The following is a 26,809-nucleotide window of genomic DNA, read 5'->3' on the forward strand; positions in this document are numbered from 1 at the left end:
CGATGTTTTAAATCCCCTGTCGCTTTTGTTATCCCTTTTTTTTTTCCTTTAAGTATTCGCCCAGGACGATATCTACCTTTACCTCCCCACCCCCATTTTATGTTGTTATTTCTATGTATATCATGCTATGGCCACACGGCTAATGCAATAAAATCTATATATATAAGGTCCCAGGTGTGTTATGGCCCAGGCATCTGGTTGGCTGCAATGAGAATAACATTGCTGGACATGGAGAGTCACTGGCCTAAGCCAGCAAGGCTTTATTTATGTTTTCAGCTCTAGTGTTTTTAATACATAAAACGCTTCCAAAACGTTCTGTTCCAAATGCAGCGGAATTCAGCAAGAGAGGTGGATCCCAGAAAACAATACCGTAAGTGCCAAAGACCTTTAAAAACAAATGTGAGCACCTTGAATTTAGGCCTGGGAACAAACGGGGCAAGCAGTCTGGCAGCTTCAGAACAGGTTGTGCGAGTTCTAAATGGGACTCTGGCCAGCAATCTGGCTGCAGCATTTTGGACCAACTGAAGTTCAGACAGTTCCAAGTAGGAGACTGCAGACTGAATTAGTCTTTGCTAGGTGCTGGGACGTGGGTGGCACTATGGGTTAAACCACAGAGCCTAGGACTTGCTGATCAGAAGGTCAGCGGTTTGAATCCCCACGACAGGGTGAGCTCCCGTTGCTCAGTCCCTGCTCCTGCCAACCTAGCATTTCGAAAGCACACCAGTGCAAGTAGATAAATAGGTACCTCTCCAGCGGGAAGGTAAATGGCGTTTCCGTCATTGCTCTGGTTCGCCAGAAGCGGCTTAGTCATGCTGGCCACATGACTGTACGCCGGCTCCCTTGGCCAATTAAGCGAGATGAGCACCGCAACCCCAGAGTCGGCCATGACTGGACCTAACGCTCAGGGGTCCCTTTACCTTTTTAGTTGCTGCAACTATCAGGTTGTAGCTTGGCATTTGGGACAGAGAAGGAATCAATGGCTGGCCTCCATTTTAAAAAATACGAAGACCAGCTGTTACCCAGATCTGTCCCGTTCAGCTTTAATTTAAGAGACTGTTCATTTTGCCAGCCAACCCAACCTTTTACATTTCCCCCCCTTCTACATATGGCTAGATAAGACTCTAGTCCACCAATGCTTATATTATAATGAATTTGTTAAATCTGTAAGGTGCCACAAAAAACTTCTGGAAGTTACTGGCATCAAACTTTTGTTCTAGTTGTTATGAATTCAATTCGCCTCTGCCCATCTGCAGATCTGCTTGCCATCTGGTCGGCTGAACTAGTTCACATGTGCAGCTGGAACATGCACATGTGAACCCACCCCCTGTTAACACTCATATGGAGGGACAAAGCCATTTGACTGGAAGTGAGGGAGATCCAATGTCATGGACTGGTTGGGGGCAGAGGAATGGTGGAAGGAACCAGATGGGGAGCCACCAAGCAAAGAATGGTCATGAATGGTCAGAGGGAGAAGAGGGAGCAGACTGGGAGGATGAGGTGTTGGAAGCTGAAGAGAGGACAGGGCTTAGTGAGCTGGGAGAGTCTGTGGCAGAGAGCAGTCCACAATTGGAGGCAGAAGCTGGCGAATGGGAGGTTGGTCAAGAAGCAGAGATGAGTAAAGCCCTATACGGCCTAGGACCCTCGTACCTACGGGACCGCCTCTCCTGGTATGTCCCATGGAGGACTTTACGGTCTTCAAACAAAAACATCTCAGAGATCCCGGGCCCCAGGGAGGTTAGGCTGGCCTCAACCAGAGCCAGGGCTTTTTCGGCTGTGGCCCCGATCTGGTGGAACGCTCTGTCACAAGAGACTAGGGCCCTGCGGGACTTGACGTCTTTCCGCAGGGCCTGCAAGACGGAGCTGTTCCACCAGGCCTTTGGCCAAGGCACAGCCTGACTCCCTCCTTTGGCAATCTCCACAGAACTCTAGCCCAATGGTTGCCATCAATTTGATTTGAATTAATTTTATAATGAAATGATTTTAGAATGTTGTATTATTTTATTGTTGTTAGCCGTCCTGAGCCCGGCTTTGGCCGGGGAGTGCAGGATATAAATAAAAAAATTATTATTATTATTAGTAGTAGTAGTAGTAGTAGTAAGGCTGTTGAAGAGATACAGGTCTCTCTCTCTCCTGCTGCAACAAGCTCCCCTTTGTCTCCCAGAACCACAAGAGTCATGAAGAAGAAGAAGAAGAGTTTGGATTTGATATCCCGCTTTATCACTACCCGAAGGAGTCTCAAAGCGGCTAACAATCTTCTTTCCCTTCCTCCCCCACAATAAACACTCTGTGAGGTGAGTGGGGCTGAGAGACTTCAGAGAAGTGTGACTGGCCCAAGGTCACCCAGCAGCTGCATGTGGAGGAGCGGAGACGCGAACCCGGTTCCCCAGATTACGAGTCTATCGCTCTTAACCACTACACCACACTGGCTCTGAATAGGGTGGAGGAGAGATTGGTGACTTGTAGATGCAGTCTCCGGTTGCTTGGGGGAGGGGAATCCTGGAGAGGAGGGGACCTAGTCAGCTGTGGGGAAGTGAAGACCTTAAGTCTCAGCAACTGCTTCATGAGGGCAAGACCCACCGGAGATGAGTTGCTGTGCTCATTAGCCCTGACACTCCTGTCCTACTAAAGAGTTAACTCCAACTTGCACGGTGTGATTGACTGCTGGCTTGCTCCTGTCACTCATTTTCCAACCGCCTCTGGGCCATTAATGTAAGCCAGTCACTCTCAGTCTAACCTTCCTGTTTGTTTTGAGGACAGAGAGAGAACACCTTGGGCTTTTTGGAGGAAGGTAGGGGAGAAACGTGACAAATAGCCAGAGCCCAAATAAAACCCTTGCAGGCATGAAAAACGGCTTCTTCAGGGGAAAAAAGTATTGGGTTGCATCAAATGTAGGGCTAAGTACCTTGTTCTTTCCGTGCCAGGATTTTTGCTTGTGCAACAGAACTTTGTCCTTCCCTCCTCCCTGGCCCCTCTTTTCTGGGGTTTCCCAACCCTCTGGAACAGATTTGGGGAGGTTATGGGGTGTGCCTTGAAGTGAGTCGGGGGAGAGAAGTTATAATTGCACGTGCAGCAATCCTTGCACTGGCAGATTCGTTTGATGCTGCCGAGTTAATGGACTATGCAGAACTAGATAAACTAACAGGAAGGATTCGAAACCGGCGGGACCAGAAATTCACGGAAGACTGGAGTAAATTTACGGACTATTTGAAAAGTATTTGTGAAGATCAGACGACGTTTGTAGGTTTGCAAGAGGTTTTGTGAGGAGTATGATTGGAAGTATTGCAAAAATGGAGAAGGGGGAGGATGATTTGTTAAGAGATGTAAAGGCAATATAAAGTTAAGAAATGCATAAGAAGCGGTTAAAACGGTGCTGACGGAAGTCTAAAAAGATTGTGTAAGTATTAATGAATGTTAGAAGGATGCTGGAATGAAGTTACATGCTTTTAGTAGAAAGGTTATAAAGAACTAAGTAAAAATGTATTGTGAATGGGTCAAAGTGTAGAATTTAAGGCCAAATTGTGTTAAGATAAATTATAGAACAAAAATTGAGAAAGATGGAAAGGATTTGCTGAAATAGCTATTTGAACTAGAATACAAAAAAGGAAGGTGTGAGGAGGTCGATGAAACAAGTAAATGAAAGATAAAGATATGGAAATACTGGATATGTTTTTAAATGTTTTCGTTTTTAAATGTTTTTGTTTTTCTTATTGCTTTGTTGTACTGTTTTTTTATTGTGCTTTTTATTTTTGAAGTATTGTAATTTTTTATGGTCTTTTTTTCTTTTTTCTGTAACTGTTAAACCTTTAATAAATATCATTTTTTTAAAAATAAAATAAAAAGATTGTGTAAGTGATAAGTTTTATGGTACATTTTATATGTTAAAATCAATAAAAATCATATATATAAAAAAAGATTTGTTCGATGCTGCCAAAATGGTGCGGAATAGCAAACTCGACTGCCTTACTCATCTTTTTGAACAGACTCACATGTGCTTGTTTTTGTAAAGCGCAGAGCGTGATGCTCAGCTCTGACAATCCATCAGGTTCTGTTGCAGAAAGAACCTCTTCTCTCTCTGGCTCCTGTCCCAAAAGAACTTAACATTGGGCCGGAATGCCCTAGACCTCAGAGAGATGTTTTTTTTAGCTGGGAGATGGGATACTCAAGGTAAGCTGTGTTCCAAATGAGCTGAAAGGAGGAGGCTCTCGGATGCTCCAGCTGGGCGCCTGCCACGGCTAAAGAGATAATCACAAAGCATAAATGTGGTTATGTAAAAGGCCAGCATTCTGCAGCAGGGGAGGCTCTGCTGAGGGCGGCCAGGATGGGATTGGTGTCGTCTCTCGAACGGTGGGCTTGCTGGCAGGAGGACCAATGGGATCGTCCGAGCCAGAGACTGCCCAGTGCTTACAAAAACAAATAAATCCGATCTCATTCCAAAGATGAGTAATGCAACCAAGTTTGTGCACGGTTGCACGTTCTGCACCACCCCTACCCCCTCTGTCGCCAGGAGCGGTGCAGAGCTTGGCAGGAGTAATTAAACCTCCCCTCCCATCAAAAAAGTCTGAAGTTCATGTTGCAAGAGGATGCGAAAATGAAGCCCAAACTGGACTCAATGTTAAATGTGCCTAATGCATTTAACTAAGTTGAGTTTTGTTTGTTTTTAAGGAATGCTAATATCATCAGCTAGGGAGGGGGATTATTGGGTTTTCAGCAACAGTGGAGGGGGGGTTACCTTATTCTTCTTTGGTGTTCACTCGTAGCCAAGTAAGATTGTCTTCCATAAACACGGTTTTAACAATGAGTCCGTAAGTGACTGTGGAGGCCAATTCTGGATCCACACGTCCTTCCACAGTGGGGATATTGGTTCCCGGGCGGGAGTTGATCATGGTGAGGGTTTGCCAAGCGTGCCTTCCTCTTAGCACGTTTCTCCCTTGCGTCCTGAGTTCGAGTGTCTTCAAAGCCCATGACACCTTTGGTAAAGGCTGTTCTCCAACTGGAGCACCCGCAGGCCAGTGTTTCCTAGTTGTCAGTGTTTATACTACATTTTTTTAGATTATACCTAGATAATTTTACGTATTATCTCCTCTGCTGCAGTCCTGAGGAAGACCCAAGTGTTTGTTTGTGCAGAGGGTGGGGGAATTCCCCACACACAACTGGCACAAATGTGGGAATTTACTCCCAATGCAAAGACTGGCTTCAGAAGTGGGGTTTTCCTCCGACTGGGGGCGGGAGAGGAAAGAGTTAATCTTTCCAAAAAATCCAAAAACCCAGAATTTTATTGGTTTTTAAACAAATACATACGGTAATTATACAGAAAGAGTTGGTTAAATTTCTCCTGCACACTTGCTGTGATCCAGAAAACCTTCAGAAAAACCACAAGTGAACCACACAGATATTTGATATTTTCCTTTGTAAACAATTCAGAGATCCATCTCACGTCAAGCCTAGTTAGGCCCAAATTCGGCCACCCTCTCTGCTTTATGGACTTCTTAAGAGCAGATTGCAGATGGACTTGTTAAGAGCAGGTTTATATTTGAAATCGTAAGGTCTAGAAAATGGTGTGCTGTTTGTTTTTATCGGGACGCAGGTGGCGCTGTGGGTTAAAGCCTCAGCGCCTAGGACTTGCCGATCGAAAGGTCGGCGGTTCGAATCCCTGCGGCGGGGTGCGCTCCTGTTGTTCGGTCCCAGCGCCTGCCAACCTAGCAGTTCGAAAGCACCTTCGGGTGCAAGTAGATAAATAGGGACCGCTTACTAGCGGGAAGGTAAACGGTGTTCCGTGTGCTGCGCTGGCTTGCCAGAGCAGCGATGTCACGCTGGCCACGTGACCCGGAAGTGTCTGCGGACAGCACTGGCTCCCGGCCTATAGAGTGAGATGAGCGCACAACCCTAGAGTCTGGCAAGACTGGCCCGTACGGGCAGGGGTACCTTTACCTTTTACCTTGTTTTTATCATGAAAATGGATTCTCAGACCAGGGCATTTAAAAGCCTCCCCTTTCTCACATGACCCTGCCATCTCTTAATGGAGAGGGAATCTTTAGTGATGGGGAACCCCATCTGTGGGGAACCTTCCGCTGGCATCGCCCCCAACATCTTTTAACACCCGTTTAACACACCTGAGGTGCTCAGAACAATTCCATCTGGCTGTGGCTGCTTTGCAAAAAACACTATTTGTATTAGGATCGCTGTGTTCTACCTAAGAGAGTTGAAAAGGTGGCCATGTTTGCCCGAAAGAAAAATGCCAAAGTAGTCCGTAATTGGGCGATGCCTTTATTAAGCTGACCAAAACGTCCAGAAAACAAGAGTGCAAGGTTTCGGATCACCCAGACCTCTCCACCAGGCTACATGTTCAAAACATGGGAGTGGGAGGGAGAGAGGTTGGTGTTTGTCAAGGCATCCATGGCTGCTACACCTGTTAAGTTTTAAGATGAAGGCCGGAAGTTGCTAGCAGGCATTCAGATCAGGTACTTTCAGGTGCTTGCAGGTTTCGTGTTGCACCGCAGCCGCCTCTAGAGGGGAAACACATAGCGGCTGGACCTCTGTGAAGACAGCTGCCAGCTGTTCCTTCTTCGCACAGAAAGAATGTCTTAATGCAGTGTCGTTAAACTGTGGAACTCATTGCTGCAGGAAGCAGTGACGGCGATCGACCTGGATGGCTTTAAAGGAGGACTGGGCAAATCGATGGAAGGGGATAAGGCTATCGATGTCTACTAGACCTGAGGCTGTGTCTTCACAGTTGGAGGCCATCAGCAATGTCTAGGCAACACAATGACCACATGTACATACGCAATAGACCATCTTTTATAGATTCCTTCAAACCATAACAAGTCCAAAATGAAATCTTTAGTCTCAAAGCCTCTGGAAATCTTTAAATGAAGAAAGGTACCAGACTTTGTACGATGAAAAACAAGCCGTGAAGCTTTGTGTATTCAGCAAATGATGTCCAATGAATGTAAATATATCGAATGAATGTGTGTGACTACATTACAGTGGTACCTCGCAAGACGAATGCCTCGCAAGACAAAAAACTCGCTAGATGAAAGGGTTTTGTTTTTTGAGCTGCTTCGCAAGACGATTTTCCCTATGGGCTTGCTTCGCAAGACGGAAACGTCTTGCAAGTTTGTTTCCTTTTTCTTAACACCGTTAATACAGTTGCGACTTGACTTCAAGGAGCAACTCAGAGAACGCGGTGTGGTAGCCTTTTTTGAGGTTTTTAAAGACTTTGGTGATTTTTGAAGCTTTTCCAAAACTTTCCCGACACCGTGCTTCGCAAGACGAAAAAAAATCGCAAGACGACAAAACTCGCGGAACGTATTAATTTCGTCTTGCGAGGCACCACTGTATTACATGAGCACTGTTCCGCAGCATTTTATATTTTCATTTACATACATTCACTCGATATGTATGTTTGGGTTTATGAAGCAATTTTATATCGTCCCACCATGCTGGCAAAGAATTCTACAAAACAGTAGTCAATATCCGGATTCACTGTTCAGTGTTGGACATGATATTTGCTGTATACACAAAGCTTCACAGCTTGTCTTTCATCGTACAAAGTCTGGTACCTCGCTTCATTTAAAGAATTTCAGAGGCTTTGAGACTAAAGATTGCATTTTGGACTTGCTATGGTTTGAAGGAATTCTATAAAGATTGTCTATTGAGTCTGTACATGGTCATCGAGTTGCCTAGACATTGCTGACGTTCTCTTTGCAACACAGAGGTTTGTTTGGTTACTTATTGCTGTACCATGGCCAAATGGGCTCATACCTTAGCCTTCACAGTTGGAGGCAGCAATGCTTCCCAGTTTCAGTTCTCGTCTCTGCCTCCCTTTTTAGATCATGGAATCATAGAATTGCAGAGTTGGAAGGGACCCCAAGGATCATCTAGACAAACCCCCTGCAATGCAGGAATACACATTGTCCCCCACGGGGATCAAACCTGGAACATTGGTGTTATTAGCACCATGCTCTAACCAACTGGGGATGCGGGTGGCGCTGTGGGTTAAACCAGAGAGCCTAGGACTTGCCGATCAGAAGGTCGGCGGTTTGAATCCCCGCGACGGGGTGAGCTCCCGTTGCTCGGTCCCTGCTCCTGCCCACCTAGCAGTTCAAAAGCACGTCAAAGTGCAAGTAGATAAATAGGTACCGCTCCAGCGGGAAGGTAAACGGCGTTTCCATGCGCTGCTCTGGTTCGCCAGAAGCGGCTTAGTCATGCTGGCCTCATGACCCGGAAGCTGTACGCCGGCTCCCTCGGCCAGTAAAGTGAGATGAGTGCCGCAACCTCAGAGACGTCCACGACTGGACCTAATGGTAAGGGGTCCCTTTACCTTTTACCTAAACAACTGAGCTATGTGACCATGAAACAAGAGGTGGGAGGTGGAGAAGAGGAAGAAAAAGAAAGCTAGGAAGATACTGATTTTAGCTGCTGTGCTAGGTAAAAGGACTTCCTAGTTTTCCTTTCATTCCTTGTTCTAGGGACACCAGGTGAAACCAGTTTCAAAGACAATAACAATCTTTGGGGCTTTTAAGAGCTGTTCTAGTATGGTGGCAAGAGAGGCTGAACTATGAATCAGGTCCCAGTTTTATTCTCTTCTCTGCTGCAAACTCACTATGTAGTCTTAGGCGAGCCATGACCGCCTCCGCCTCTATTATCCCATCTGTACAATGGGTGTAATGAAAGCAACCCACTTCATTCTGCCCCTCGTTCTCCATTTTTCTTTTTCAACCAACGCTCAACATTCCGCCGCTCCTGAGCATGCTCAGTCCTTATCGGGCTTTGCAATTTAACTCCGGTTTGTGCAAAGAACGCCCAAACGACTCGCTTATGAACCCCTCGGTCAGCAAATAAAAACGAGCGCAGAACCACTGTCAGAAATCAAGCCTTATTTCTTTTCTCTTTTCTTTTTCCTGCTGTTTAATTTTTTTCTCTCTCTCTCTCTCCCCTCCACTCAAAAGTCATTTTTGAAAATCTCACACATGTACAGAGACAAACAAGCATATAAATATCAGTGTGAACAGGACTGGAGGAGATGAGGGAGGCACTCCACTTCGCCAGCGGAGCAGTGCGGGTGGCAAGACTTTTCGACCGAAGTGTGAGGTTGGGGAAGACTGCGGAGCGAGCCCTGATTGAGTTCTGGGTGGGAGGAGAGAAATGAGCAAGGTTTTTTCGGTGGGCGGCGGGTAGGATGAGATAGATGGCTAAAAACCGCCCAAAATTTAGGGCAGGTGTATATAGGGTTGGGTTGTAGTGTGTGTGGACACATTTGGAGGGTGGGGGTGTGTGTGCACATATTTTAAGAGGGTGACATTCTTAAAAGGCGGCATGTGGAAGGACGAATCTTTAGGGCCCCTTAAGGATGGCTGTGTCTAGGGAGGGCAGCGAAGCGCTTGCGTGGATTCCAGGTTGACACAGAATCCGTAAAGTGGCAGAGCTGCGCAGGAGAATTTTCATAGCTGCACCTTCTGCTGGGCCAGCCTTGGGGACAAGCGACAGCTTTTGAGACTGCCTCCCCTGCGGAAATATTAAAAGCGGCAAGAACTGTCCTGTATGGAATCTGGGAAGAGGACAGTCTGGGGGAAATTTACGGGAGCCAACAGCCCAGCTGAGACTTTCAAAAGAGGACTAGGGAGGCGCATGGAAGTCTTTTGTTTTCTGTGGACTGGACAGCTCAGTGGAAACCGCCAGCTTTTCTCCAGAAAATCCAAGCTGATCTATTGAACAACGGGATCAGAGTGGGAGTCTCAGGACAATTCTTGGTCTCTAGCTGGACAGAGCTGTGGGGTGCAGGACAGAGAGCGCTGCTCCCCAGCAGAGATCAAATCTCCTTGCACAGACGAGTATAAACTCCTCAATGGGGGTTTCCTGTATTCAGGGAGGTTGGGAAAATTCCTTTGCTGCAGAATGGGTTCTCTCCGTCCCATTACGGTGGCTGGGGACGAGGGGAAGGGGCCACGTAAAAAGTCAGGTGGAAGCCCTCTCTTTGGTACGGAAGGGGGTCTGACCTACCTGCCCAGGGCCCTGGCAGAGAACAAGGTCCCCCAAACCCGGTGGAGCCCCAGAAGTCATAAACAGAGCCCTTAAGACAACGTGAGAGTTTGTAGCCCTAAGACGATGCACTGGGCATCAAAGGCAGATGGAGGTGATATGTCTCGGCGATGAAACCCTCTCCTGATTATTATTTTTTTTGGGGGGGGGGAGAAGCACACTGCCATGGAGCCGTCAGACATGCAGCGGATTGCCGGCAAACCTAAACCACAGTAGCAAGGTGTGGGGCCCTTCCTCTTCCGTCGTCCTTCCCCACTGCTGGGCTTGACTGTTAGGCAAAGCAACATACCGCCCCCCTTTGCTTGCTAGCGCAATTCAGCGGGCAGACGGCGATATGTTTTCTCCTAGCGCTAGCAGACCTCACTCTGGAAATTCCAGTTAAAACAAACCCCTTTTCCCGGTGCCGTTTTGGGTTTTTTTTGCAGCTCACAAGCAGGTGTCTGGGACTGGGAACCTCCCTCTATGCCACAAAGGTAACTCTGTTTTTTAAAGTGGTTCCCTGGCTTTTTGGGGGGTGTGTGTGAAGGGAACCCTCAGATTGGTTCAAACAAGGATGCAGAGGGTTTTCTGGCAGAGACTCCCTTTGCCCTCTTCCTAGAACGATGCAATTTCAGCGCCGTTCCTCTCCAACTCGTAAAAAGGACTCGGGATTATTTGGTGGCTGTTCTATCCACCCGCCCTGAGGTCCCTTGCAAACAGAGCGAGCAGCCAGGTAGCAGAATGGAGGTCTGATCTGTGGGATCCGGAAGGGTTGAATGCGATCCCAGAGCACAGAGTGTCCGGAAGGGTTTCAAAATGGCAGGGATCTGGGGATAAAGGAGGGTCTCTCTCTAACGGAGCAGGGGCACGAGGTTCCCCTTGCGAGGCGACAAGTTTGCAGAGGGCACAGGCAGACCCAGGAGAGGCGATTCGGCTGTAGAAGGTTCGGCAGGAAGGAGGGAAGAGAACCGCAGCCAAAGCCAAGAGGTCTAAATCAGTGTTTCCCAAAACAGCTTGGGTCTCCAACCTGTTTTGGAACTACAGTTCCCATCACCCTTGACCACTGGGTCCTGCTGGCTAGGGATGATGGGAGTTGTAGTCCAATAACCCAAGATCGCTGGGAAACACTGGTCTAAATGACCCTCAAAACAGGGAAGCAGGGTCCTGTTTGCTCTTAACACGGACTTAAGAAGGCATAGGCAAACTTTGGCCCTCCAGATGCTTTCGCCTACAACTCCCATGATCCCTACCTAACAGGACCAGTGGTCAGGGATGATGGGAATTGTAGTCCAAAACATCTGCAGGGCCGAAGTTTGCCTATGCCTGGACTTGAGGAGCAAAGGGCCCGGATTGGGGGCGTGGAGGAAGAAGGAAGCAAAGCCAAGATTTGCAACTTGGGAAATCAAGGTTTATTCATTGCAAGGAAACAGCTGTGTCTTAAAAGCAGTCTTCCTCCAATAGGGGGTCCCCTCCAGCTGTTTTTGGACTACAGCGGCAGCTGATGGGAGTTGTAGTCCAAAATGTCCGGCAGGTACTAGGTTGGGGAAGCATGCTTTAAAGATACAAGCACAGTTTTCCCGTGGCAATGGGGAAACGGGACCGGTTTTGCTCTCTGGGCTGCCTCAGAATACCCTCCCTAGGAATGAGTTCTTGCAAGGGCACAGAGGAAATCCCTCTGCTGCCCTAAAGGGTTTGAGTAGCTGGTTTTTGAAAAGGACAGCGCAGGTATGCCACCAGGAAACCGCAGCGCACTTTGCCTCTGGTTCCTACAGTCAGCCGTGAGGCTGCATCCTCGATTGACACAAGGATGGACACAAATGGTTCTGCGAGCCTTGCATGGGTACCACCAGCGACGTCATGTCAGGAGAGCAAATATCCCCAGATATCTGGAAGCTCAGGAAAGGTCCTATTTTTCAAAAACGGGGCTGGGGCAGAGGCAACTCGAGGGTTTTTCACATCATCTCCCTACACCAGTGACCAGAAACTTGCTGCCCTCCAGCGAGAGCCAAGGGCATGATGGGAGTTCGGAGTTGGACAATGCCTGGAGGTCTGCAGGTTAACCCTTCCCCTCCCTTAAACCTGGAGATGAGCTGCAATGGCTGGAAGAGAAGACAGGTGCTCATTTTAATCCCCGCCACCCACGATTTCCCTTTTCATTTCTAGGGGCCCTGTGCCTCCTTAGACGTAGATTTTAGTTTCTACTTTTCCATACGTTGGCTTTTAGGCACCCCACCCCCCCTCTGTAATGGGGGCAGGCAAGAAATCAAACCCAAACGGGGAAACGCAACCAAATGCAATTTTTTTTTTTTTTGGAAAAAAACAAACCCTCAACACAACAAAAATCCTGTAAAACACAATCACACCACACCCTCTTGCACACCCGAGGAGAGTGGAGAAGAGGGGGAGGCGCTCCTTCTTCTTCGCCTCGTCCCCCGTCCCCGCCGGGCTCTGCCCCTCACCTCCCGTCCTCCCTGCGAGCCGCCCTCTCCCTCAGCATGTCGCAAGGCTGCACCCAGTTGTTGTCGTGCAGTCCCACCCGGCAGCCGGGCGTGTCCTTGTCCGTCCGCCGGCAGCACATCCAGTAGGAGCGTCCGTAAGGCAGGTCGTGATGGTAGGGCTTGGGGTGCCAGCGGCAGAGGGAGACGTCCCCTTTCTCGTAGTGCTTCTTGCACTGCTTGCAGGGGTCGTCGCGGTACAGGGGGTCCCGGGTCCAGCGCGAGTCCGTGGCCTGCACGCCAAACGTCTCGATGATGTACTTGAAGTAGTGGCAGGAGCACTTTAAGGCGGCCAGCGACTGCGTCGGCAGGTAGCTGAAGATCTTCACCATGATATGGTCCGGGAGGAGAAGCATGTACTGCCGGGGCTCCAGCAGACGCTGGATCTTGAAGCGGATCTCGAGGAAGTCGTGCGAGACGTGGCGGTAGAGGCGGCAGAGCGAGGTGTCCGCGGACGTCGGCTCCAGGCCGGGCCCGTCGGCTCTCTCCAGGCCGCCCTCGCTGCCGCTGGCAGGGTCCAGAAAAGCGCCGTCCACGTCCCGGCCGTCCTCCTGCCGAGGCACCTGGGCGTGCAGGAAGAAGAGCTGGCCCGGCGGCGGGTCGTCGCACGCCGAGCACAGCCCCTCTTGCGTGGGCGAGCCCACCGTCAGGCAGACCGTCTCCTCCTTCATATTCTTGGTGCTGTCCTTGCCGAAGAAGACGCACTGGTCCACCACGCCGGTGACCACCACGTCGACGTGGAAGCCAGAGACGCAGTCGCGAGCCACCGAGGCGGCGGGGCCTCCCGCCTTCTCTCCGCCGCCCCGGCCACCCTCCGCAATGGCGTCCAGCTTGCCGGAGCCGACGGAGCTCTCCCGGCAAGTCATCTCCACGTCCGGGGGCTCGCTGGCGGCCCCGTCGGCCCCTTTCGGGGAGGCGTTGGCCAGCAGGAAGTCCACATTGTTGGGGAGTGTGTCCCGCGAGGGGCTGATGAGCTGGTAGAGGTCGCATGTGATCTTGTCCTTAGCGCGGGCGGCGCTGCCCGTGGGCGACCCGCCGCAGCTCATGAACATGCAGTTGGGGCGGGCGCCCTGGCCGCCCTCGGTGGGCGAGCGCGGGTCGCGGCTGCTGGAGATGCGGAAGGCGATGCGCACCTCGCCGGGGCTGTGCTGCGAGTTGGCCACGCATTCCGGAGACTCCCGGCACAGGCCGTTGGGGCGCAGGACGCTCCTCTCCCGCTGCTGCGACTCAAAGTGGGCCACCGCCTCTGCCACCCGGCTGCAGTCTGAGCCGCCGCCTGGAGAAGGCGCCCTCTTCTCCTCGCCCTCCTGCTCCGCCGACACGAAAACCATGGGGGACGGCGGCGCGGCCGGCACGCTCGGCCTGGGGTAGTTCTGCAACGCCAGGGCGGTGCGCTGCTCCACCAAGGCCACCATCTCCGCCACCGAGAGCAGGTCGGTGGAGTCTGCGCCTGCCGGCTCGGCGTGGGACTCCGGACAAAGGCACACATCCTCCGCTTCCTTGCTGCTGCTGCTGCCGGCGTCCTTCGCCTTGACCGGGCAGGCCTTGCTCTTACCGGGGTCGTGGGACCTCCGCCGCCGCTTGGCCTTGGAGCTGTCACTCCCCCAGTTACCCTTGACCTTCATGGCGCTGGCTCGGCTGCCGCTGCTGCACTGATGGGCCACAAAGAAGGCAATCTTCTCCTTGGTGTTTCCAGGTTTGATCACGTACCACGTGTCCAAGAGCACCCGGCCCTCCTCCACCTGGCTGGGGCTGGGGGAGACCGTGGGGGGCGGCGGGGGCGGAGGCGGCGGGGCAGGGGGCGTGTTTTCGGAGCAGGCCTCGCCTCCGCCTTCTTCTTCTTCCTTGGCTTTGCAGGCAAAGTCCCCAAAGGTCTTCTTCACCTGGCCTCCAGGGCACTGCTTGTTCTGGGAGTAGGTGCCGAAAGGCCGCGGGCACCATAGCTGGATGTGGGAGAAGGTGTTCTGATCCATCACTGTCTCATGGCAAGGGGGCAGGGGGGAAGGCGGCCCTTCCTTTCCCCTAGCTCATGGATGCGCAGCTCGTGGGGCCTCCGAGGTGCCTGGGGGAAGAGGAAAAGAAGAGAAATCAGCCGGCTTGCAATCGCAACAGGCGTGTGCTTTATTTCCGCGCAAGGATGTCACGAGGGGCGCAGAATTCAGCTTTCCGGCAGGCGGGAGAGGAAATAAGCTTTCCGGTTTTGAAAAGGCACCCTCAGGTTTCTAGCCCTCATGGTGTGAAAGCAAAAGGGCAACCGTTAGCAGTATGTCAGGAGCCACACAATAGACCGCTGCATTGTTCCTTACCTAGTACCAAATTGTGGGACAGCGTAATAAGAATACACCATGCCTGGATAGCTCAGTTGGTTAGAGCATGGAGCTGATAATGCCAAGGTTGCAGGTTCGATCCCTGTGTGGGATAGCTGAATATGCCTGCCTTGCAGGGGGTTAGACTAGATTATCCTCAGGTCCCTTCCAACTCTGCAATTCTATTATTATTGACTGTTATTTTAATCACACATCGTATTTCAGACCCATAGTATATCTATCTACCTAGCTAGCTAGCTAGCTACCTAGCTACCTAGATCCATCACAGAACGGGGTGTGGCACCAGAAATGGTGATTTCTCAAAGGTTATTAATTATTATTATTATTAATATTATTATTATTATTTTGTTAATCATATTTGCATACCGTCCTATACCCGTAGATCTTGGGGCGGTTCGTGACATAAAACTGCAATATGAAAAACCCGGCGTACGAAATACAAATACCACCCCTCCCCTTCCACGACACATCGGATCTCAACCAACCAAAGGCCTGGTTGAAGAGGAACCTTTTCGACTGGTGCCTAACGAAGGTACCAGGTGAGCATCCCACAAGTGGGGAGCCACTGCGGAAAAGGCCCCGTTCTGGGGGGGGGGGCCATACATACGGGGGCCATTCCCTCAACCCCGGCAAATTGAAAATCAACGCTTTGGTTTCAGGTCTCAGAATCTCATGATTGGAGCAAAGAAAGGCGACGAACTGGCAAAGGTTGCAGAAGCGTTTGTGGGGGGGGGGAGGCGTCGGGAGGCCTGAATCGCTCTCTCGGAGCCCCTCCACCCACTGCGTTCATACACCAGCGACTACCTGCTCTAGTTATCTCCCGCTTGGACTACTGCAACACGCTCTACGTGGGGCTACCTTTGAAGGTGACCTGGAAACTGCAGTTAATCCAGAATGTGGCAGCTAGACTGGTGACTGGGAGTGGCCGCCAAGACCACATAACACCGGTCCTGAGAGATCTGCATTGGCTCCCAGTACATTTCTGAGCACAATTCAAAGTGTTGGTGCTGACCTTTAAAGCCCTAAACGGCCCCAATCCTGTATACCTGAAGGAGCGTCTCCACCCCCATCGTTCAGCTGAGATCCAGCACCGAGGGCTTTCTGGCGGTTCCCTCACTGCGAGAAGTGAGGTTACAGGGAACCAGACAGAGGGCCTTCTCGGTAGTGGCGCCTGCCCTGTGGAATGCCCTCCCATCAGATGCCAAGGAAATAAGCAGCTATCCTATCTTTAAAAGACATCTGAAGTTTTTAATATTTAATGCTGTACAGTGGTACCTCGGGTTACATACACTTCTGGTTACACACGCTTCAGGTTACAGACTCCGCTAACCCAGAAATAGTGCTTCAGGTTAAGAACTTTGCTTCAGGATGAGAACAGAAATCGTGCTCCGGCGGCCCGGTGGCAGCAGCAGGAGGCCCCGTTAGCTAAAGTGGTGCTTCAGGTTAAGAACAGTTTCAGGTGAAGTACGGACCTCCGGAACGAATTAAGTACTTAACCCGAGGTACCACTGTACTGTTTTTAACATTTGATTGAGAGCCGCTCAGAGTGGCTGGGGAAACCCAGCCAGATGGGCGGGGTATAAATAATAATTATTATTATACCTGAGCCCCTCACCCCATGCACACCTTTGTCCCTGGCTTCCTCACCCGCTTCCCCACCCCACAGTCTGACCAGCTGTGGGCGACGCAGGCTGTTCCCCACCCACCCCAGAGAGCCTGCTCTCTGGCTGGCCAGCTCAGGTTCTTCTGGCCTCCTGCTGCATAATTTACTCCAGGCTTACAAGGGAAGAAGGGAGGATCCTATTACAGTGTTGTAAAGGGCAGGACAGAGGCAGCCGCTGGGGCACAGATGGGGCTGGCTGGCTGGGGAGGCAGCTGAAGGGCCAGCTGTCTGGGCAGGAGCTATGGGGCAGAGAGGCTCGACAGCAGGGGCAAGGACAGAGGTTCAGTGTTTCAGGGAAGGTGCCCCCTGTTACCGCCTGCCTTCTTCGGGCGGGGGATTTTTAATTTTCGCTTTGCATTTGTACCCCACTTTCCCAACAACGAAAGCTGAGCTCAGAGCTCACAGTCGCGTCGGGAAACAAGCGTTGCAATTCCCACTATAAGACTCCGGGGTTCCTCGCACAAATGCTTTGAGAAAGCAGTGGGCTGGACCCAAAAACTGGGTCCAAAAAATGATCGTTTATGCTGAATTAAGATAGCCTATCCAAAAAATTAGGGATGCGGGTGGCGCTGTGGGTTAAACCACAGAACCTAGGACTTGCCGATCAGAGGGTCGGCGGTTCGAATCCCCGCCACGGGGTGAGCTCCCGTTGCTCGGTCCCTGCTCCTGCCAAGTGCAAGTAGATAAATAGGTACCGCTCCGGCGGGAAGGTAAACGGCGTTTCCGTGCGCTGCTCTAGTTTGCCAGAAGCGGCTTAGTCATGCTGGCCACATGACCCGGAAGCTGTACGCCAGCTCCCTCGGCCAATGGAGCGAGATGAGTGCCGCAACCCCAGAGTCGGCCACGACTGGACCTAATGGTCAGGGGTCCCTTTACCTTTACTATCCAAAAAACTAAAGAACAAACCAAGGAAAGAATTCATTTCAAAATGGGAAGTATTTAAAATATACTTGAAAATGAATGATACTGACCTAAAATCCGTAGCAGCATTTGAATAACTCCAGCAATATCGTTTACTAGTTATACGACTTAACATATTTTGAACATGTTTTGAGATGACAGTAATAAAATGTACTGGCAGTAAAGAATGGTAATTTGATTTATGGAGTAGATGGGAAGTCAGGTTTCAAAAGAAGAGACCATGACAGTGTAAGGATTATGAAATTTATATTAATTCTCTATGTATGGCGCGACTGATGGTACTTTCACTTTGGTTAATTTTGTCCTTTTTTCTTGTGTGTTGAGCAAATAAATTAAAAAAGGGAGAGAGAAAGCTGTGGGCTAGGACAGGGCTCCCCCAAACTTTGGGGGATGTATGGCACTTCTGGAAATCTGGGTCAAAGGAGGAGGGAGGGAGAACCACGCACGGCACCTTGAGCTCACCAGAGGAGAAGATGGGATAGAAATTCAATAAGCAAACAAATCAAAATAAAAATATGTTATCAGTGCCCACCTAGGAAATTTGCATGTGGTGGGGGGAGCCTTCCAGCCCCAGAGATGCAAGGCTGCAGACACGGGCTCATATTAGTTAGTTAGTTCCTTCTTTCTTTGAAACCTTGCCAGAGCTTTAAAGGGAGGTCCGCAAAGCAAGCTCACCCTGGCCACCCACTTCGTGTGGGTTGGGGCCGCCTCCCAATACCGGAGCGATCAGAGGCATGAAACAGGATTAAAGGCCTCTGGGTTCTCCTATTAAAGCTCACAATCATCCCCTTGCCCAGAGAGTCAGGAGCGACAGATTCATTTGCACAGAGGAAACTACAAAGGTTTGTGCAGAGTGCAGTATAGTGTCTTCCTTTACCCCCATCTTAATTAAAGCGGGTGGCGCTGTGGTCTAAAACTACAGAGCTTGCCGATCAGAAGGTCGGCAGTTTGAATCCCCGCGACGGGGTGGGCTCCCGTTGCTCGGTCCCTGCTCCTGCCCACCTAGCAGTTCGAAAGCACGTCAAAGTGCAAGTAGATAAATAGGTACCACTCCGGCGGGAAGGTAAACGGCGTTTCCGTGCGCTGCTCTGGTTCGCCAGAAGCGGCTTAGTCGTGCTGGCCACATGACCTGGAAGCTGTATGCCGGCTCCCTCGGCCAGTAAAGCGAGATGAGCGCTGCAACCCCGGAGTTGGCCACGACTGGACTTAATGGTCAGGGGTCCCTTTCCCTGTACATATTTGCTCCTCTTCAGCCAGTTAACTGAAGGAGAGCAATAGATGAGAGGAGGGAGAAACCAAATTCAAAGTGGATCCACTCCTTTGCCAATTTGGAAGTGCTTTTTTTCGGGAAGAGAAGAATCATAGAATCATAGAGTTGGAAGAGACCACAAGGGCCATCGAGTCCAACCCCCTGCCAAGCAGGAAACACCATCAGAGCACTCCTGACATATGGTTGTCAAGCCTCTGCTTAAAGACCTCCAAAGAAGGAGACTCCACCACACTCCTTGGCAGCAAATTCCACTGTCGAACAGCTCTTACTGTCAGGAAGTTCTTCCTCATGTTTAGGTGGAATCTTCTTTCTTGTAGTTTGGATCCATTGCTCCGTGTCCGCTTCTCTGGAGCAGCAGAAAACAACCATTCTCCCTCCTCTATATGACATCCTTTCATATATTTGAACATGGCTATCATATCACCCCTTAACCTCCTCTTCTCCAGGCTAAACAAGCCCAGCTCCCTTAGCCGTTCCTCATAAGGCATCGTTTCCAGGCTTTTGACCATTTTGGTTGCCCTCCTCTGGACACGTTCCAGTTTGTCAGTGTCCTTCTTGAACTGTGGTGCCCAGAACTGGACACAGTATTCCAGGTGAGGTCTGACCAGAGCAGAATACAGTGGCACTATTACTTCCCTTGATCTAGATGCTATACTCCTATTGATGCAGCCCAGAATTGCATTGGCTTTTTTAGCTGCCGCGTCACACTGTTGGCTCATGTCAAGTTTGTGGTCAACCAAGACTCCTAGATCCTTTTCACATGTACTGCTCTCAAGCCAGGTGTCCCCCATCTTGTATTTGTGCCTCTCATTTTTTTTGCCCAAGTGCAATACTTTACATTTCTCCCTGTGGTGCCAGACTAGCATAGGGGCAGATAACTCCAGATGTGTCCCAGGGCCAATGGTCTGGGGTGATGGGAACTCTAGTCCAAAACATCTGGAGGGTGGTAACCACAGGACTAGGAAACCAACCTGCAAATATCAGGAAAGATTCTGCAGCAGCTGCAGTGGCTGTTGCCCGTCTCTGTTCTGTCCACCTTTAGGGCTGAGCGATATCTGGTTTCCAACATCACGATATATCGCCAGCTAAACATCGTGATATGTATCACGATGTCTGTACAGTAGTACCTCCGGTTACGTAACCCTCTGGTTACGTAAACTTCGGAATGCATGCGCAGCAAACCTGGAAGTATTTTACCGGGTTTTGATGCGCGCACATGCACAGAAGCGACCCCCCCCGGTTGCAAAAACCTCGGGATCCAGCCAGACGTCCGGAATGGATCCCGCCCACACCGGAGGTACCACTGTAATAAGCTATGGAGAGGTCTTGCCTGGCTTCACGGCTTTCCCCACATTGTGGTTTTTGCAACGCACACACAAAAACATTACGATTCAAAATACAATGCCGGGTCAAAAGTTATGAAACCAGTGTCATGATATGGGCTTGAAACCGGTTTGGGACAATATATCGCCCAGCCCTAACACACATCCTGATTCGTGATGTATTGACAAGTCGAAAGCAATGAAACTGTTATCACAATACAATGGTACCTTGGAATGAGAATGGGATCCGTTCCGGAGCCCCGTTCACATCCTGAACAGAACGTAAGACGCGTCTGCGGGTCGTGTGTCGATGCTTCCGCGCATGACATCATTTTGACCATCTGCGCATGCGCGAGCCGCGAAACCTAGAAGTAACGCGCCCCGTTACTTCCGGGTCGCCGCGGAGCGCAACCCGAAAATACTTATCCTGAAGCGTATTTATCCCAAGATATGACTGTATGGACTTCAAACTGGTTTTGGACAATACAGCGGTACCTCGGGTTACATATGCTTCAGGTTACAGACTCCGCTAACCCAGAAATAGTGCTTCAGGTTAAGAACTTTGCTTCAGGATGAGAACAGAAATCGTGTTCCGGCGGCGCGGCGGCAGCAGGAGGCCCCATTAGCTAAAGTGGTGCTTCAGGTTAAGAACAGTTTCAGGTTAAGTACGGACCTCCGGAAGGAATTAAGTACTTAACCCGAGGTACCACTGTATATCAATACACTGACCAGCACTTTAACCCTCAATCCGTTTTGCTTCTGAGCTTTTGACACACGGAGGTGGTTGCTGGTCATGCAAATAGGTCTGACATGAGGACGGGGATGGGTGCAATGGCCACTGAGGTCAAAAGCAATGATGTTTATCCATGTGAGATGTCCCCCCCCCCCCAACCTGGTGCCCTCTGTATGTTTTGGATGAGAACTCCTGCCAGCCTCAGTCAGCACTGCCCAGGAGAGCCAGGTGGGTGAAGACTGATGTCTGCAGTCCCTAGAGGCACTTTGAGACTAGGAGGGGCCTGTCAGCTGAAAGCCTGCAGGTTCCTCCAAGACCACCTATCACTTTTCCCTTCCTCCTAAGCTTTTTGGTGGCGCCGGCCACACTTACGGAGTAACAGCGACTCCAGAGGAGAAAACGGGCAGGCAAAATTGCACCGGAGCAGGATGCTAATAAGAGCGGTAGTCTCGTAATCTGGTGAACCGTGTTCGCTTCCCCGCTTCTCCACATGCAGCTGCTGGGTGACCTTGGGCCAGTCACACTTCTCTGAAGTCTCTCAGCCCCACTCACCTCACAGAGTGTTTGTTGTGGGGGAGGAAGGGAAAGGAGAATGTTAGCCGCTTTGAGACTCCTTAGGGTAGTGATAAAGCGGGATATCAAATCCAAACTCTTCTTCTTCCTCAACCTCGGCCATCCAGATGTTTTGAGACTACAATTCCCAGCATCCCTGACCACTGGTCCTGCTAGCTAGGGATCATGGGAGTTGTAGGCCAAAAAAACATCAGGAGGGCCGAGGTTGAGGAAGCCTGGCCTAGAGTCTTAGGTCCCTGTAAGGCCAAGCTTGTGGGAAGCATCCCCAGCTGCACATGACTCACAAAATTCTACTTCTCAAAGTAGCTGGACCATTCCAGATTGCAGGATTTTTTTGTGGGGGAGGCGTCTCACGGCTGAATGTTTCCCCACACAAAAAAATGTTACGTGCACACAGAAAATGGACATATCAGGGAAAGCAAGCAGATGCAAGGCTTCTCCAGAGTTTTTGCAGAGGATTTCCCCCACCCATCCACATTCCATGAACCAGGGTCCCCCATCGCCAGGGACATTGGATGCCCTCCCACCAAAAGCACTCCTATGCAGATAATCTGCAGAAGTCAGCTGGCACCAGAGCATTTTCCACTGCCCCACCATCCAGGGCAAAGGGCACCTTTTCCCACCCGAGGGCAGCACGACTGGACCTAATGGTCAGGAGTCCCTTTACGTTAAAGCTAGGTAGTTTCTGCAGGTGCTCCCACACGCCTCTCCATCATCATCCCCCACTTGCAAGCCAGAGGAACGGTCAGGGTTCAAGGGCAACTTTCAAGCAAAGGAAGAAACACTTGGGGTGCAAAGCAAGGCGCTGAGGAATGCTGCCTGGGGAGAGTTCGGAGAGGCGTGGAGGGACACATCTGGCCCCTGATAGGTTCCTTATCCCTACCTTAGAAAGCGATATCATTTAGCATGCATATTTTACTGGCAGAAGCTAAAAAAAATTGCAACTCTCAAGTTGTTCTAACATTGCTTTTGCACTAGGCATCAACTTGTCGCTTGATTATTATTTGCTTAAAGGTAAAGGGACCCCTAACCATGAGGTCCAGTCACGGACGACTCTGGGGTTGCGGCGCTCATCTCGCTTTATTAGCCGAGGGAGCTGGTGTACAGCTTCCGGGTCATGTGGCCAGCATGACTAAGCCGCTTCTGGCGAACCAGAGCAGCGCACGGAAACGCCGTTTACCTTCCCGCCGGAGCAGTACCTATTTATCTACTTGCACTTTGACGTGCTTTCGAACTGCTAGGTTGGCAGGAGCAGGGACCGAGCAACGGAAGCTCACCCCGTACGGGGATTCGAACCGCCGACCTTGTGATCGGCAAGCCCTAGGCTCTGTGGTTTAACCCACAGCGCCACCCGTGTCCCTATATTATTTGTTTACTCGTTGCATTTATCACCCACCTGATTCGCTCCATGGAGCTCAAGGCGGAGTATGAAGTTCTCCATCTCCGCATTTAATCCTCACTACAACCCTGGAAGAGACTCTTGAGAGTCCCATGGACTGCAAGAAGATCAAACCTATCCATTCTGAAGGAAATCAGCCCTGAGTGCTCACTGGAAGGACAGATCCTGAAGCTGAGGCTCCAAGACTTTGGCCACATCATGAGAAGAGAAAGACTCCCTGGAAAAGACCCTGATGTTGGGAAAGATGGAGGGCACAAGGAGAAGTGGACGACAGAGGACCAGATGGTTGGACAGTGTTCTCGAAGCTACCAGCATGAGTTTGACCAAACTGCGGGAGGCAGTGGAAGACAGGAGTGCCTGGCGTGCTCTGGTCCATAGGGTCACAAAGAGTCGGACACAACTAAACAACTAAACAACAACAACAATGTTGTGTTACTAATATAGGACACATCATTGGCTAAGGCGCATTGTTAATAACTAACTTCTTAAATGGATTTTGTTTCCCCCACATGGGGAAAAAGAGCACCGGCCAGTTATGTGAGAGACTTTCCCTCTTTGGGGATATCTCCCGTAGCTACAGTTTGACCCCTTGCGAAACAGGCTTCAGAGGGGAGAGTGAATTATGCGCCAAGCCCAAACGACATCAGTGTTAGAAATTAGGCGGGCGCCAGGCGCGTTTTGCAATGGACACAGTCCAACTGCACCCACATGGAGATCTCTGGATGCCAGGTTGGCAACAAACATCTCCATCTGGCTGGCCCCTCTGGCTTTCTTGAGCAGGTAAGCAGAAGGGCCTATTTATTGCATTTACATCCCAGCCTTTTCTCCAAGGGGTACATGGTTCCACACACTCCCCTCAGTTAAACCCCATGACGACCCTGTGAGGTAGGCTAAGAGGCTGTGACTGACTCCAAGGTCACCCAGCAAGCTTCCTGAGTGGGGATTTGAACCCTGATCTCCCAGGTCTTAGCCTGATACTCTAACCCAGTGTTCCCCAACCTTGGGCCTTCAGCTGTTTTTGGACTACAACTCCCATTATCCCTCGCTAGCAAGACCAGTGGTCAAGGATGATGGGAATTGTAGTCCGAAAACAGCTGGAGGCCCAAGGTTGGGGAACACTGCTCTAACCAATACACCACACTGGCTTCCCACAGCTCTTCTGCTACGGTGCAGCTATATAAATTAAGTAGGTAAATAAATACAGTGGTACCTCGGGTTACATACGCTTCAGGTTACATACGCTTCAGGTTACACACTCCCACTAAGCCAGAAATAGTGCTTCAGGTTAAGAACTTTGCTTCAGGATAAGAACAGAAATCGTGCTCCGGTGGCACAGCAGCAGCAGGAGGCCCCATTAGCTAAAGTGGTGCTTCAGGTTAAGAACAGTTTCAGGTTAAGAACGGACCTCCGGAACGAATTAAGTACTTAACCCGAGGTACCACTGTACAGTGGTACCTCTGGTGGCGAACGGGATCCATTCCGGAGCCCCGTTCGCAACCTGAACAGAACGCAACCCGCGTCTGCGCGTGCACGGGTCGCAATTTGCCGCTTCTGCGCATGAGCAGAACGTCATTTTGAGCATCTGCGCATGCGCGAGCGGCGCAACCCGGAAGTAACCCTTTCCGGTACTTCCGGGTCGCCACAGTACACAACCTGAAAACGCTCAACCTGGTATGACCGAGGTATGACTGTATGGGGGAAGAAAAATGTCACTTAGAGAAGGATCTGAAATATTTTCCATGAAGCTTGAATTTGTTTTGTTCTAGGTTGTTTTATATGATGTTTTAATGTTTGGAAACCGCTTTGCGATAGAGATAGATAGATAGATAGATAGATAGATAGATAGATAGATAGATGATAGATATTGATAGAGATAGATGATAGATAGATAGATAGATAGATAGATAGATAGATAGATGATAGATAGATAGATAGATAGATGATAGATAGATAGATAGATAGATAGATAGATAGATAGATAGATAGATATAGATGATAGATAGATAGATAGATAGATAGATAGATAGATAGATAGATAGATAGATAGATGATAGATAGATATTGATAGAGATAGATGAGAGATAGATAGATAGATGATAGATAGATAGATAGATAGATAGATAGATGATAGATAGATAGATAGATGATAGATATTGATAGAGATAGATGATAGATAGATAGATAGATAGATGATAGATATAGATAGATGATAGATATTGATAGATAGATAGATAGATGATAGATAGATATAGATAGATAGATGATAGATGATATAGATAGATGATAGATAGATAGATAGATAGATGATAGATATTTATAGATAGATGATAGATAGATAGATAGATGATATAGATAGATAGATGATAGATGATAGATAGATAGATAGATAGATAGATAGATAGATAAACAGATGAATGAAATGAACAAAAACAACAACAACATCAAACCCCATTGGTGGGGGACGGAATGGTGCCCAGGCATTCTGTTGTGACTCCTGTAACCTAGGTTTAAGGTGCCATTTGGCGATTAGTTTATGCACCTGAATTTCTAACACCGCTTGCAACAATTGCATCCAACCTTCAGCACTGAATGAATGGAGTCATGTGAAATAACTACAGATAGGTAGACACACACACACACTTCCAAGGTGGCCCCCAATCAACTTGCCGTCCCACCTGCCCAGAGTCCCCAAACTGGCAATCTGCCCAAGGCTGGCTTCTACTTCTGAAGCGCAAGGGTGCTGCCTCGCTTATAGCCGAAACAGCAGACCGAACCCCTTTTCTTAAGGCAAATGGAGGTTATGTTCGAAGTCTGCCTCTCCCCACTGCCCTCTTGCGAAGTCATCCAAGTCCTGGGGAAGCCCACGTGGGGGAAAGGTGGGGGGCAGCAGCGTTGGCCAGCCCGGGGCTCTCCAGGACCCCAGGGTGGCGAGCGCCGCCTTTGAGGGGTTCGCAAGAGGAAGCCCACCGGAGTCAACAAGTGCAAGGGGTGCGACCCATGCAGAACCCCCCAGGGAGTCTTCACACCCACCCTCCACCTCCTGCGCCGACTCGGGCCATGAAGACAAACTTGGGTGCTGTGCCCCTTGCCCCCACGGCTCCTGGGGTCTAGTTCTGCCAGGGCCCCGATCCTTTTGCTCAAATAAGGGAGGGGAGCAAGCGCTACAAAAGGAACAATGTCCTTCCAGGAAAAGGACCCGGCGCCTTTGAGATGGGTGGGAGCCCGGCACCGACGACACCACCCACGCAAGGTGTCAACTCGCCCGGGCAAGCGCCCAGGGGACAGCTCTGCACCCCTTGCACCCCAGCGCCAAGGCTGCAACCCGCAACACAGCTCTTTGCAAAGAAGAGGGGGGGGAAGTCATGCATTTTGGGGAAAAGGGGGGCGGGGAGGCCTCGCCAGGCCAAGAGTCCCTTCTGCACCCCAAGAGAGGGGGGGCGGAGGCAACAACCGCACACTATATCCCAGGGTTCTTACCTGTTACTCCCAAGCCTGGGGTGGGAGGAGTGGGTGTGATCTGGAGGAGGCCTCCGCTGAAACCTACATCCCTGCTTTGGGGCCTGGAAAAACCAGCATGAAATAAAACAAAACAGATCCACAGGTTGCAAAGGATGTTTTTCCTTCCGTTTTTTTTTTCTTAACCCCCCCCCTTTTTTTTTGCAAACACTGCTTAGAAAAGGGGGGGAGGATCAGTTTGTAAAAAAGAAAAGCAGGGAGAGATATTGGGATTTTGCAAGCAATCAAAGCTTAACCCCCCCCCCTTTTGCTCTGTGTGTGTGTGTGTGTGTGTGTGTGTGTGTGTGTGTGTGTGTGTGTGTGTGTGTGTTACTGCTCCCTTAAAGGGCCAGCACGCCAATTCCACCGGCCCCTACATGCCCCCCCTTGCAATACAATAGGGACCTTTAATCCATCAGATTGCAACTCTCCCTCCTGCCCCCCCCCTCCGCGCACCATCCGCGGGGCTCAGCCATTTGTTGACGGGCATATGCATGGCGCCCGGCAGCCAATCGGAGGGCCGCGTTTGGGGCATGCCCATATATGGATGACAGCAGAGTCTCAGCCTACCCAGGCTTGTTGTTTTGCGTGTGT

At 50.2% G+C, this 26,809-nt stretch overlaps 1 protein-coding gene across 1 annotated transcript; it reads right to left on the bottom strand.

Moving 5' to 3' along the window:
- Positions 1-6,241: 6,241 nt before the first annotated feature.
- FBXO46 (F-box protein 46) lies at positions 6,242-26,515 on the bottom strand. The gene is made up of 2 exons (XM_028742089.2): positions 26,198-26,515; positions 6,242-14,574 (listed from the first exon to the last, which is right to left on the bottom strand). The coding sequence occupies exon 2, from the start codon at positions 14,483-14,485 to the stop codon at positions 12,473-12,475; it is 2,013 nt and encodes a 670-aa protein (XP_028597922.2). The 5' UTR covers positions 14,486-14,574; positions 26,198-26,515; the 3' UTR covers positions 6,242-12,472.
- Positions 26,516-26,809: the final 294 nt, after the last annotated feature.

Source organism: Podarcis muralis, chromosome 7, assembly GCF_964188315.1.
Source record: "Podarcis muralis chromosome 7, rPodMur119.hap1.1, whole genome shotgun sequence".
Lineage (NCBI taxonomy): Eukaryota > Metazoa > Chordata > Lepidosauria > Squamata > Lacertidae > Podarcis > Podarcis muralis.